General features: G+C 45.9%; 1 protein-coding gene across 50 annotated transcripts in view; it reads right to left on the bottom strand.

Moving 5' to 3' along the window:
- Nucleotides 1–7437: 7437 nt before the first annotated feature.
- CTNND1 (catenin delta 1) overlaps nt 7438–11856 on the bottom strand; it is a 45038-nt gene continuing 40619 nt past the window's right edge. For 19 of the 50 annotated variants that reach the window (XM_086341763.1, XM_086341805.1, XM_086341762.1 and 16 more), the window contains 4 exons: nt 11106–11168; nt 10330–10433; nt 9814–9900; nt 7438–9552 (listed from right to left, as the gene is read on the bottom strand). In XM_086341763.1, the coding sequence (XP_086197889.1) occupies nt 9541–9552; nt 9814–9900; nt 10330–10433; nt 11106–11168 (266 nt within the window). In that variant the 3' untranslated portion in view covers nt 7438–9540. Of the gene's footprint in view, nt 9553–9813; nt 9901–10116; nt 10195–10329; nt 10434–11105; nt 11169–11856 lie in introns of all 50 variants that reach the window. The other 31 variants (XM_086341794.1, XM_086341790.1, XM_086341786.1 and 28 more) reach the window with 12 other exon arrangements.

Raw genomic sequence — 11856 nt, 5'->3', positions numbered from 1 at the left:
AGGCTCCTCACCACCCCTGACCTGTATTATAGAGAAGGCTCCTCACCACCCCTGACCTGTATTATAGAGAAGGCTCCTCACCACCCCTGACCTGTATTATAGAGAAGGCTCCTCACCACCCCAACCTGTATTATAGAGAAGACTCCTCACCGCCCCTGAACTGTATTATAGAGAAGACTCCTCACCACCCCTGACCTGTATTATAGAGAAGGCTCCTCACCGCCCCAACCTGTATTATAGAGAAGGCTCCTCACCGCCCCTGACCTGTATTATAGAGAAGGCTCCTCACCACCCCTGACCTGTATTATAGAGAAGGCTCCTCACCACCCCTGACCTGTATTATAGAGAAGACTCCTCACCGCCCCTAACCTGTATTATAGAGAAGACTCCTCACCGCCCCTGAACTGTATTATAGAGAAGGCTCCTCACCACCCCTGACCTGTATTATAGAGAAGACTCCTCACCACCCCTGACCTGTATTATAGAGAAGACTCCTCACCACCCCTGACCTGTATTATAGAGAAGGCTCCTCACCACCCCTGACCTGTATTATAGAGAAGGCTCCTCACCGCCCCTGAACTGTATTATAGAGAAGGCTCCTCACCGCCCCTGACCTGTATTATAGAGAAGACTCCTCACCGCCCCTAACCTGTATTATAGAGAAGACTCCTCACCGCCCCTGAACTGTATTATAGAGAAGACTCCTCACCGCCCCTAACCTGTATTATAGAGAAGACTCCTCACCGCCCCTGAACTGTATTATAGAGAAGACTCCTCACCGCCCCTGAACTGTATTATAGAGAAGACTCCTCACCGCCCCTGAACTGTATTATAGAGAAGACTCCTCACCGCCCCTGAACTGTATTATAGAGAAGACTCCTCACCGCCCCTGAACTGTATTATAGAGAAGACTCCTCACCGCCCCTGAACTGTATTATAGAGAAGACTCCTCACCGCCCCTGAACTGTATTATAGAGAAGACTCCTCACCGCCCCTGAACTGTATTATAGAGAAGACTCCTCACCGCCCCTGAACTGTATTATAGAGAAGACTCCTCACCGCCCCTGAACTGTATTATAGAGAAGACTCCTCACCGCCCCTGAACTGTATTATAGAGAAGACTCCTCACCGCCCCTGACCTGTATTATAGAGGAAGGCTCCTCACCGCCCCTGACCTGTATTATAGAGGACTCCTCACCGCCCCTAACCTGTATTATAGAGAAGGCTCCTCACCGCCCCTGAACTGTATTATAGAGAAGACTCCTCACCTCCCCTGAACTGTATTATAGAGAAGACTCCTCACCACCCCTGAACTGTATTATAGAGAAGACTCCTCACCACCCCTAACCTGTATTATAGAGAAGACTCCTCACCACCCCTGAACTGTATTATAGAGAAGACTCCTCACCACCCCTAACCTGTATTATAGAGAAGACTCCTCACCACCCCTAACCTGTATTATAGAGGAAGGCTCCTCACCGCCCCTAACCTGTATTATAGAGAAGACTCCTCACCACCCCTGAACTGTATTATAGAGAAGACTCCTCACCTCCCCTAACCTGTATTATAGAGAAGACTCCTCACCACCCCTAACCTGTATTATAGAGAAGGCTCCTCACCACCCCTAACCTGTATTATAGAGAAGGCTCCTCACCGCCCCTGAACTCTATTATAGAGGAAGGGTCCTCACCGCCCCTGAACTCTGTTACAGAGAAGGCTCCTCACCGCCCCTGAGCTGTACTGTAGAGGAATGCTCTTCTCCCCTCCCTGTATCCCCTTCCCTGGAAGCTGAGATTGTTCTATCAGAGGAAGGGCCAGATCTGAAACCCCATCTGCTTCTTGCCTTCTTCCTTCTCTACTTGTTTTAAGGTGATAATCTCTATTTTTTTAGTGGTTATTCTAGCTAATACATGTTTCACAAAAGTCGTAGTTACTCAGTACCCTCATTTTCCTCCTGAATATGAAAACATGGAAATTAGTTTCTGGTATCCCCAAGTTACGTGCTATTGTCCAGTACTTTAATCTTGTCCATATATCCCTTCCACAAACTATATATTTTTTTTTAGTTAATGGTAACTTACCAACGTTATTCACCACTTTCTGTGTTCCTTTTTGCCTCTAATTTTCCACATAAGATCATTTTCCTCTGCCTCCTGAATCCTGTATTATTACCACCTGTGCAAACTCTGCTTTTGTCTGAAAACGTTTCTAATTAGCCCTCTTAAAAAATAAAAAGTTTTAATAAGTGTCAGCTTCCGTGATAACCATTCTTTTGTTAATAGGATGCAGTGTAAGAACTCCAGTGTTTTCCGGCGTTTACTGTTGATGCTAGCAAGTCACCCAGCTGGGCTGCTTTCTAATGTCTATCTGCATTTTACCTCTAGCTGCTCAAGAGAGAATTTCACCTCAGTCTCTAGATATGAGTTGCTTTATATCTTGCTTGGAATTCACTGGGATTCCGTGCTTTTCATCAAACCTGAAAATGTACCAACGGTTACCTCCTTGGATATCACCTCGTCTCCTCCTGGAGCTCCAGATACCACACTAGATCTTATTCTTGTCTGCTTCTCAACGTTGTCGCCGTTTCCCGTGCTTCCTTTCCGTCTCTTTGGACAGCGTTCTGTATAATTTCTTGAGATCTTCCAATTCAGTAGAACCCCAATTGCTCCAATCAACTTAATCTTCATCTTTATTTCAAATTTGTCACTTCTCCTGCAGAACAACTTTTCCCAAAAACATCTGCTGGGTTGTCTTTCGCCATTTCTTACCGTCAGACTTTAGTTCATGAGTCAAAAAGTTTTCTTTGGCCCCTTGTCCACTCATGGTGTCTTACTTCTTATGCACCTTATAATTTTTAAGCAGGGCCGTTCGTGTGTTTTGGGAGTTTATATACAGGATTTGAGGCCTTCAAGGGATTGCATCTGCTTCTGAAAATCACCTGAAGGCACAAGCAACTGTAAGATAGAGTCGGGGCGGCGGCGGCAGGGTCCAGAAAAGAACCAGATATAGCTTTTGGACATTAAAGAAGCCATTTCAGGCCTAAGCCATTTGGTGACCCACGCCTGGCCACTGTGCTTACCCTTAAACAGGCCACAGTAATAAAGGTCTAAAGGGAACAGACGAACAAATTGTTATCCTGCAAGAGAAGTAACAATAACAAAAGTAATACATCCGTTGTAGAGACTTCCCAGTTCTAATAGTTTGAAGCTCTTTCTTGAGCTGTTTTTCAGAATTTAGCCCTCCTCCCCTTTCAGGGTACTCAACTACCAGAGCAACTGGAAACCAAAGGATGATGAAGTTGACTTTAACTGGCTTCAATCAACTAAAGCTTGGACTCTGTTGATCCTAGCCCCAATCCTAGGAATCCTCATGCTCAAACCCCTTCGTGAAGATGTACCCTTAGCTTAAAACTTCCCCAGTTTTGCTATTCAGAGAGACATTACTTTGGGAAAGATCTCTGGTGTTCTCCTCCCTTTTCTGATCTTTAACTTGGCTGTGTCTTTTGGCCGGGCTCCCACCAAGAGGCGAGTCCAGTTTTAGGGTAATACCATCAAGGTTGAGACAAATTCAGTTCCTTGCTGCCTTCTATATCTTGTTCACCTTTACACTGAGGGTATCTGTTTTACCTGGGGTCACCTTCTAGATTCATTTCCTGTTTCCCATACTCTCCACTGTTATTGTTCACAGGTGGTGCTAGTGGTAAAGAATCTGTCTGCCAATGCAGGAGATGCCAAGAGACACGGGTCTGACCCCTGGGTCGGGAAGATTCCCTGGAGTAGGAAATGGCAACCCAGTCCAGTAGTCTCGACTGGAAAATTTCATGGACAGAGTCTGGTGGTCTACAGTCCACAGGGTCACAAAGAGTCAGACATGACTGACTGAGCACAATACAATATTTTGTCCATAGTAACTAAAATGGGTAGTAAAACCTGCTGAGCTTGGCAAAAGCTAGCTCCAGTTGTCACGTACTTCCTACAGTTTTCCCTGCATTTTGGAGATCTATGAATTTCTTACTTTTGTGCTTATTCAGCAATGTTTATAATTATTTTTTTTTAACAAATACATTTTACCCAGTATCTTGTTTTTGCTGAAAGTCTTCCCAGGGTATTCAATCCACAATGCCAAAAAACAGAAGCCTGAATTAGTTCCAGCTATACACGGAGAAGGCAGTGGCACCCCACTCCAGTGCTCTTGCCTGGAAAATCCCATGGACAGAGGAGCCTGGTGGGCTGCAGTCCATGGGGTCGCTAAGAGTCGGACACAACTGAGCGACTTCACTTTCACTTTTCAGTTTCATGCATTGGAGAAGGAAATGGAAACCCATTCCAGTGTTCTTGCCTGGAGAATCCCAGGGGCGGGCCTGGTGGGCTGCCGTCTATGGGGTCGCACAGAGTTAGACGAGACTGAAGTGACTTAGCAGCATACACACTACATTCTCCTGACCCTTGAGTCTGTAAAAAGGCCAGTGCTAACTTCGCCTTAACGATGGAGCAAAGGAAGGAGACTAGAGCAGTGAGGTGCCCAGCACGTTACCGTGAACACCTCGTATTTCTCTTTCTCGGGCACAAATGCCTATGGCATTCAAGCTACTGTCCATTAACACTAGAAATACCTGGGGAGAGACAGCAAGATAGTAACCCTTCTGTATCCTAAATAAAACCGGAAGAAGCTGTCTTTTCAAACAATAAAGACAGAAACATACACGGTGAGAAGCATGGCATTTTGCCTCAGCTAAGTAGCTAGTTGCCACATGCTCACACTATTGGTGGCTCCCGCAACTGCACTGACACGCACAAGGCTCTTGACTCAACCCACTCGTGGGTAGTGGGCCCTGATCGTTTCTAGAGGTCAGGAGTCCAGTCTTTCACCGTCACTGACTGGGTTAAATTCTCTGCGGAACTAAGATTCTGAGAGTCACGTGGTGCACCCAAAAACACTTTGCTCCTACAATGTTTTTTCTGTTTTCTTTAGATAGGTTGTCCTTGGGAGTGATTTTCTTTGGATAGGTTGTCCTTAGAAGTGATCTAAATTTCCAGACACATCTCCCTGGTTTTGGTCAATGGGGCCACTTGCTCCCCAGTTGGGATACTCTATTTGTAGCCAAAAATGACATTTTTGTTAAAATTTGTTAGGGAATTCTCTACTGCTCTGGAGGGCTCCATATCAAGGGAGAAGTTCATCTCCCATCCACAGAGATGGCATGATTTTGCAAAAGACGTTTCTCCTACCTACATGCCTGTCACCAGTATCTTAAATTCTACAGTCAATTCATACCTTTGAGACAAACGTTGTTTCCTCAATGAACTCTTTTTTTCTGTGGCTGTCACCACACCCACCATGAAACTAGTATTACTGCCAGTGGTGCTGAAGCCAGTCATCCTGGATTCTATTATAGCCTGAGGCTGAAATCTTAAGCAAGTCTTCAGATCAGTGTCTCAAGTTGCAATTAACTCACCACAGGTATTTGAATAACCTAGGTTACTTAAGATTTCAGGATTCCTGAGTCCCACCTATTGAAGCAATTTTTGGAAAAGCAGCATGGAAATCTGCATTTTTAACAAGCTTCCCAGGTAATTCCTGTGTACTTGCTCCAATCTGTAAGACTACCTGTAGGTGGTCTACAACTATCTATGAAAATACCAAGATGAATCTTTACTATCCAGTACTTCAGAAATAAACAGTGAAAAATAATGGTCTAGATGGTCTAGAATAACTGGTTCTTAGCTCTTCCTGGCAGAGAAGGCAATGGCACCCCACTCCAGTACTCTTGCCTGGAAAATCCCAGGGACAGGGGAGCCTGGTGGGCTGCCGTCTATGGGGTCGCACAGAGTCGGACACGACTGAAGCGACTTAGCAGCAGCAGCTCTTCCTGGGTGAGCTATTTCTAATTTGTAACAAAGCGCATTAGTTCAGGAAGAAACCAGTGGCTAAGTGAGGTCACGGCTCTGAGCTCAGTCACACAGTATGTCACAGTGAGACTCACTGCAGCTACTTCACAAACATGCTCACAAAAAAAGCATCACTGAGGCAGAAGAGTGGCTGGGCATAACCTATTACCACCTCTGCTGGGAGTGGGGAATAAAAACTCAGGCTGTAAAGATCAGGGAATAAGTTGGCAAATCTTGACAAAATACACAGGATTCCTAAAGCTGGTGTTGAGAGACACCAAGAGGCTTCAAAAGTGTTACTAAATCAGTACCAAGAAACAAGATATATGGACTCTGTAGATCCTTCTTTTTAACACCTTGTTTTAGTTAAGGGCGGAGGAATGTTTTAAAAAGAGCACATTGCTATCGATATGAGAAAGGGTCCATCCGTTTCATTCTCTCATCTAAACCTCATGTACACAACAATGCCTGATACCTGGAAGATGCTGAGGAAATATTTATTGAATGAGATAAAACAATGGACCAATCCAGGGAGAGGAGAGTAACGTTTGTGTGTAGCTCAATGCCAGCGGATAATAAATTTAACAGAAATGAAGGCTATTCACCAATAGCCAGCATTTTCTACATTTAAAAAAGACACTCAAGCAGGGCTACCGAATCTCTCTATAAAGCAAACTCTAAGAGCTTTCCGGCTCTGCGCTTCACCTTTCTAAAACTACAACTGCCGGACACAAATCAAGCTTTGAAAGGTATCAGCTACAATGCTAAGATGTCCTGGTCTTACTAGTCCAAGAAAGTTTTCATACCGGAGACCTAGTTCAACAAAATTGAGATGTGAGCATCACCAGCAATAGCTATACATCTTTAATCTAAAGACTAGGCATACAAGAAGCGTTTTACATCCGTTCTCGTCTTAACAAGCTAACAAGGCCCCTTTTCAGAGGTCTTAATCCTTGGCCTCTACATTGTAGACAACCCCTGGTAATCTGAGTACTTGCTACCCACCCATGCTACTTGGTAGGACACGGAGGAAGCGATGGGCCTGCCCCTTACCGTCTTACTAAAGGATGGCAGACAGCCTGAGAAGCAACCTCATGGCCCAGTGAGTCTTTTTATTCTTCATTTCCGTACTTATTAGGATGACAGCTGGAGTTGGTAGCTTCTAATCTACTCATAAATATGTTCAAGAGGGTCATGTATTGCAGAGCTCTACTCAACGTTAGTTTTGACAGATGTCACAAAAGAATCCCAGTGACTAAGAAATTTATTAATTCTTTATACTTCAGTTTCCTATCTAAGTTAAGCAATAAGCTTCCCATGCTCTACATTTGATTTTTAAGAATCTTCGGAGGAAAAGTGTTTCATATATAATTAAAAGAATGTTCCTTGTTAAGAGCTGGCATTGGGCTCAAAATTAATCCATGCTGGTACAATCCCCTTCTGGGTGCTCTGGAGAGAAAAAGGACACTGATATATAATGAAGTAATCGAGATGAAAAGGAGAGAAGAGATACAAGCTTAAAGTGAAGAAATGACACAGACCCCCCACATACACACTTTAAAAACTTTATTTGTATAAAAACTCATTTGTTTTTAAAGCATTAACAAGAGAGAAAGAAAAACAGGAAAGGCCTGGCGCAGAAGACACGCCCCTCAGTGTTCGGTGGGAAGCTGGGATTTTTGGTTCTCTGAAATTGAATGTTTAGTGTTTTAATAAATGAAAATAACAGTTAAAGGTCCCCAAAAGCCTATGGCTGTTCTATTACCCACACCCCACCGACAAAAAGAGCACCAGGAAAAGAGCAGAAAAAGACGAGAAACCAAGAGTGGAGCCAGGGCTGGACGGGCCGTCTCCCCTGTGCAGTACGCTTAGTCAGAGAGGAAGAGGCTCCTTTTTGCCAGAAAAGAAGTGGGAAGCAATGTGAGGAGGCAAAGGGGTAAATAAGGAACTTTAATGCATAGGAGAAGGGGGGTTGGGGGGTGGGTTGTGCACTTTTCTCCTACCCCAAAGCCTCAATATATTAGGGAAGGGGGAGGGAGGAGAATAAAGATTTCCAGTTGCATTTGAACAGCGCTTTTAGATTGAGGGGAGGAGTAAAAAGTAAATAAGGGACAGGGTTTAAAAAAAAAAAAAATCAACCGCATAGCAGCCGATTCCTCTAGCCCAACCTGCAAATATACACTAACAGGAGGAGGGAAGGGGCGGGGCAGGCAGGGCGGGGCGGGAGGCGGGGATGGACACGCCTTCCCTGTCACCCCTTCAGAGGTGATGGTGATCCTGGGCAACCAACCTCATCTGGAGACTCATCAGAACAGGACTTTTGCAAAACCCCAACATATACAGTTGAGCAAAAACCTTCTATGGCTGAAGTCAGAGGCTGTTCCAACTCCCAGTGGAGAGACGGAGGGTCTCTAGGTCCCTTCTCTTCTTTCTGCTATTTGGGGCCAACAGTAGGTCAAAAAGCAACAAAGTATAATTTGCAAAATCATGAGAAATGAGACTGCAGAGGCAAAGAAAGGCACATGGAAGGGAAGGAGGAGATGCACCCCAGGCCAAAGGCACAAAGACGAGGCAGAGCCAGGGGCAAACCCCACCTTTTCAGGGTAGAGGGGGCAGGAGTATGTACATCAAGTCCTTTAGTCAGCCAGCCAGTCCAGGGTGGGGCGGGGGCAGCACGGGGCTGCAGGGGTGAGGACAGGAGACAGCAGGGCAGGGGGAGCCAGCTGGGAAGCTTCCTGCCAGTTTCGGACTAAGTGAATCATGTACATTCCTACTAGCTCCTCCCAGAGGCTCTTCTCCTCCCCGAAGACATCTTTCTGCTCCTTTGCACCCAAAAAAGTCTTCCTTGACACGTTCTCCTCTTTCTATAGCCTCTTGCAAACAGCCAGGCCGAGTCAGCAGACATTGCCACGGACTGGGGGAGGAGGGTTCGGGACAGCCTCAGGGGGGCAGATGCGGCAGCCGGGGTTGGCAGGAGGCTTGGGAAAGAGATGTGGGGTGCAGGTCCTTGGGTGGTCCCGCCCCACAGAGGATCAGGGCAAGGTCTCTTACTCTCCGCTCTAGGAAACCTTCACTTACTCAAGGGCCCTTGCCAAGTGGGATGTGCCAATGTTGCCGGCCTTCTTTGCTTCAAAAATAGTCATTAGGAATAAAAGAAGAGCTCACACTTTCCATTCTCAAAAAAAAAAAAAAAAGTCCCTTCCCCACCAGGAAAAGAAAAATCTTGATTAAGAATCATCAGTTTATCAGATTGCTGGACACGGCATGTATAGCATGTAACTTCCGGTTCTTTCCAAGGTTTCCAGTGAAGGTTCTCACTCTCTCCCTCCCTCCACCAAGGCCAAGAGTTCCAGGGAGAGCTGGCAAAAAGAGCTAATCTGCAGCAGTTTCTCAAGATATGTCTATAACTGAGTCAGGCTTCTCGGGAGTGACTGGAGGGGTCTGGAGGGGGGAAGAGGGACAATTAAGCTTCACTGGAAGCAGTTAGGGAGTTGATGGAAAGAAGGCAGCCACTTCAGGGCCATCAAGGCAGGAGGCAGCCTGGCAGTTGGCACAACAGTCCAGCGAAGAAAGGGAAAATCATCAGTCCATTTCACCACCAAAAAATAAAAGTACATATATTATAAGCCCGGATGTAGCGGAGAGAGTGGTGCTAAATCTTCTGCTGTAGGGAAAAAAAAAGAGAAAGACATGTTAGTAAGGTTGGCAATAAGGAGAACCAAAAGACAGAGGAACAAATCTGGAGGGAAGGAAGTGGCATAAATGGAAAATCAGATCACCAGCGGCCTCTTAAGAGGTGACAATCACAGAAGCAGCGCCCCTACACCCCACGTGGCCGAGAGCAATCAGATCCGCATGATTGGCAAACCGCTGGCACACAGAGCCTCGTTCCTCGAGGACCATCTTGGGGGTGGCTAGGACATACCATGGCAGGGCAAGACATGGGCTCCCCCTCATCATCCAAAAACAACACATCCAACTCCTCCTCCAGAGATTCCTGCCCCTCGTCCTGCTGTGAAACATGCGATGTGTTAGTAGGAGAGCAAGGAAACAGGAACCTCACGAATGAGTGCAGACCCAGGGAAAACCCCCACATCTGTGAGGTCAAACAGAAGGAGGCAGCAGTAGTGAGGGAACGGCAAGATAGTCCAGAAAAGTCAGGAAGAGAAAGCGAGTGCTGTGAGGGAAAATCAGCTGGCATTAGTCACACACGCAACACATTCACAACCTTGCTTCTCCCATCTCGACCATCACAGAATTAACGGCCCAAGAAATCTCAACATGAATCAAAAGTCCTACTTTTTCCCTAAAAAAAAAAAAAAAAAATGCCTCAAGAAAAGGATGCCATCTTCCACTATACCCTCTTCTCCTAATTCACAGAATATGCAGCTTCAAAACAGAAGTGGCCTGAGAGGGGCAACAGTACATAAAGAGGATTTACCATCAGGGGTGCTCCCTTCAGTGGCTCCATTTCGCCTAGGTCTCCGGGTCGGTCCAGTGTTCTGTTGTGGTCCCCTCTTTCATTGAGTGTGGAATAGTTGTTATCTAGTTTAAAAAAAGAAAAGGAAAACTGTACACAGAGAGACGGTGTCCCCTCCAGAAGGGCATTACGGTCTGGCAGGCCTGGACATAAAAAACGTACATCTCCCTGGGAGGGCAATACATGCCGCATGTGATAATGAAGCTAAACTGAAGAGACCTATCTATGCAGAGAACTGGGGTTAGGAGAAGACATGAGGTGAGGCAAGCTGCAATCGTAAGGCAAGACCTAACGAAGTAGCCAGGACTTCAACCAAGCCTTTGGGGAGAAGACAGCTTAGAGAGCAGTTGGGAAGGGCATTCTAACAGGAGACATCACAAGAGCAAAATAAAGAGAATACGGAGTGAAGAGACAGGCCAGCAAGTAGACCAGGCGGGCTGCGGCACGGAGAGCCGGCCGGCCAGCCGCTGCAGCAGGCTGTGAAGGGACACAAACGAACTTCTGCGGTGACGCAGAGGCACAGAGTGGTTTCTTTTTAGCCTCTGAACATTTGGAAATGTGGCGAAAGGTAGACAGATCAAGTTTTACTAAATCTCTTCAAACCCCTCCAGTGAACATGCAGCCAGCGCTCTTGAGGACGGCAAACAGCCAGGCTGCTGGAGAGAAGTGCGGTGCTGGACAGTCCTCGTCCCAGTGACCTGCTCCTCCACATGCTTAGGCACGGATTAATCACCTACCTAACGATTTCGTATTTGATCCCATACTGCTCATCTGAATTTCTTCCCGATCAGGTTTCTTATCTATAGGGAGTCAGAAAGTTATCCAGGTCAAAAACCGACTCTTCAAACTTTACACTCATCATAAAATCACTCTCGGTCTGTCTCTCCTTACCCTCCCTCTCATCAAAGTTTTACTGAGCACCACCCACAACTGCCAAGCTCTAGATAAAAGAGATCCCTCTCCTACAGACTCTAATATAAGAAACCATTCACTCTACGCCAGGGGGCTTCAAACCATTAGGTCTCAAAGCTCCTTTATATTCTTAGAAATTACGAGGCTCCAAAGAGCGCTCACGGGTGCAGGTTACTTGTATTAACAGTTATGGCACTAAGAAATTTTAAATACTCATTTCATTTAAAAATAACAGTAAACCTATTCCATGTTAACATAAATCATACTTTTAATTTTTAAAAAAAGCATTATTTTACATTTTTGCACATCTTTGGAGTTGGCTTAAGAGAAGGTAGCTAGACTCCCATATTTGCCTTTGTAATTCAATCTGTTGGGATGTTATTTAGGAGAAGGCAATGGCACCCCACTCCAGTACTCTTGCCTGGAAAATCCCATGGACGTAGGACCCTGGTAGGCTGCAGTCCATGGGGTCGCTAAGAGTCGGACATGACTGAGCGACTTCACTTTCATGCATTGGAGAAGGAAATGGCAACCCACTCCAGTGTTCTTGCCTGGAGAATCCCAGGGACGGGGGAG

The sequence above is a fragment of the Bos grunniens genome, chromosome 15 (assembly GCF_055505025.1).
Source record: "Bos grunniens cultivar Pamir isolate PY7600 chromosome 15, Bosgru_T2T1.0, whole genome shotgun sequence".
Taxonomy (NCBI): Eukaryota; Metazoa; Chordata; class Mammalia; order Artiodactyla; family Bovidae; genus Bos; species Bos grunniens.
The sequence above is the reverse complement of the archived record's forward strand: the minus strand, read 5'-3'. Positions and strand labels throughout refer to the sequence as shown.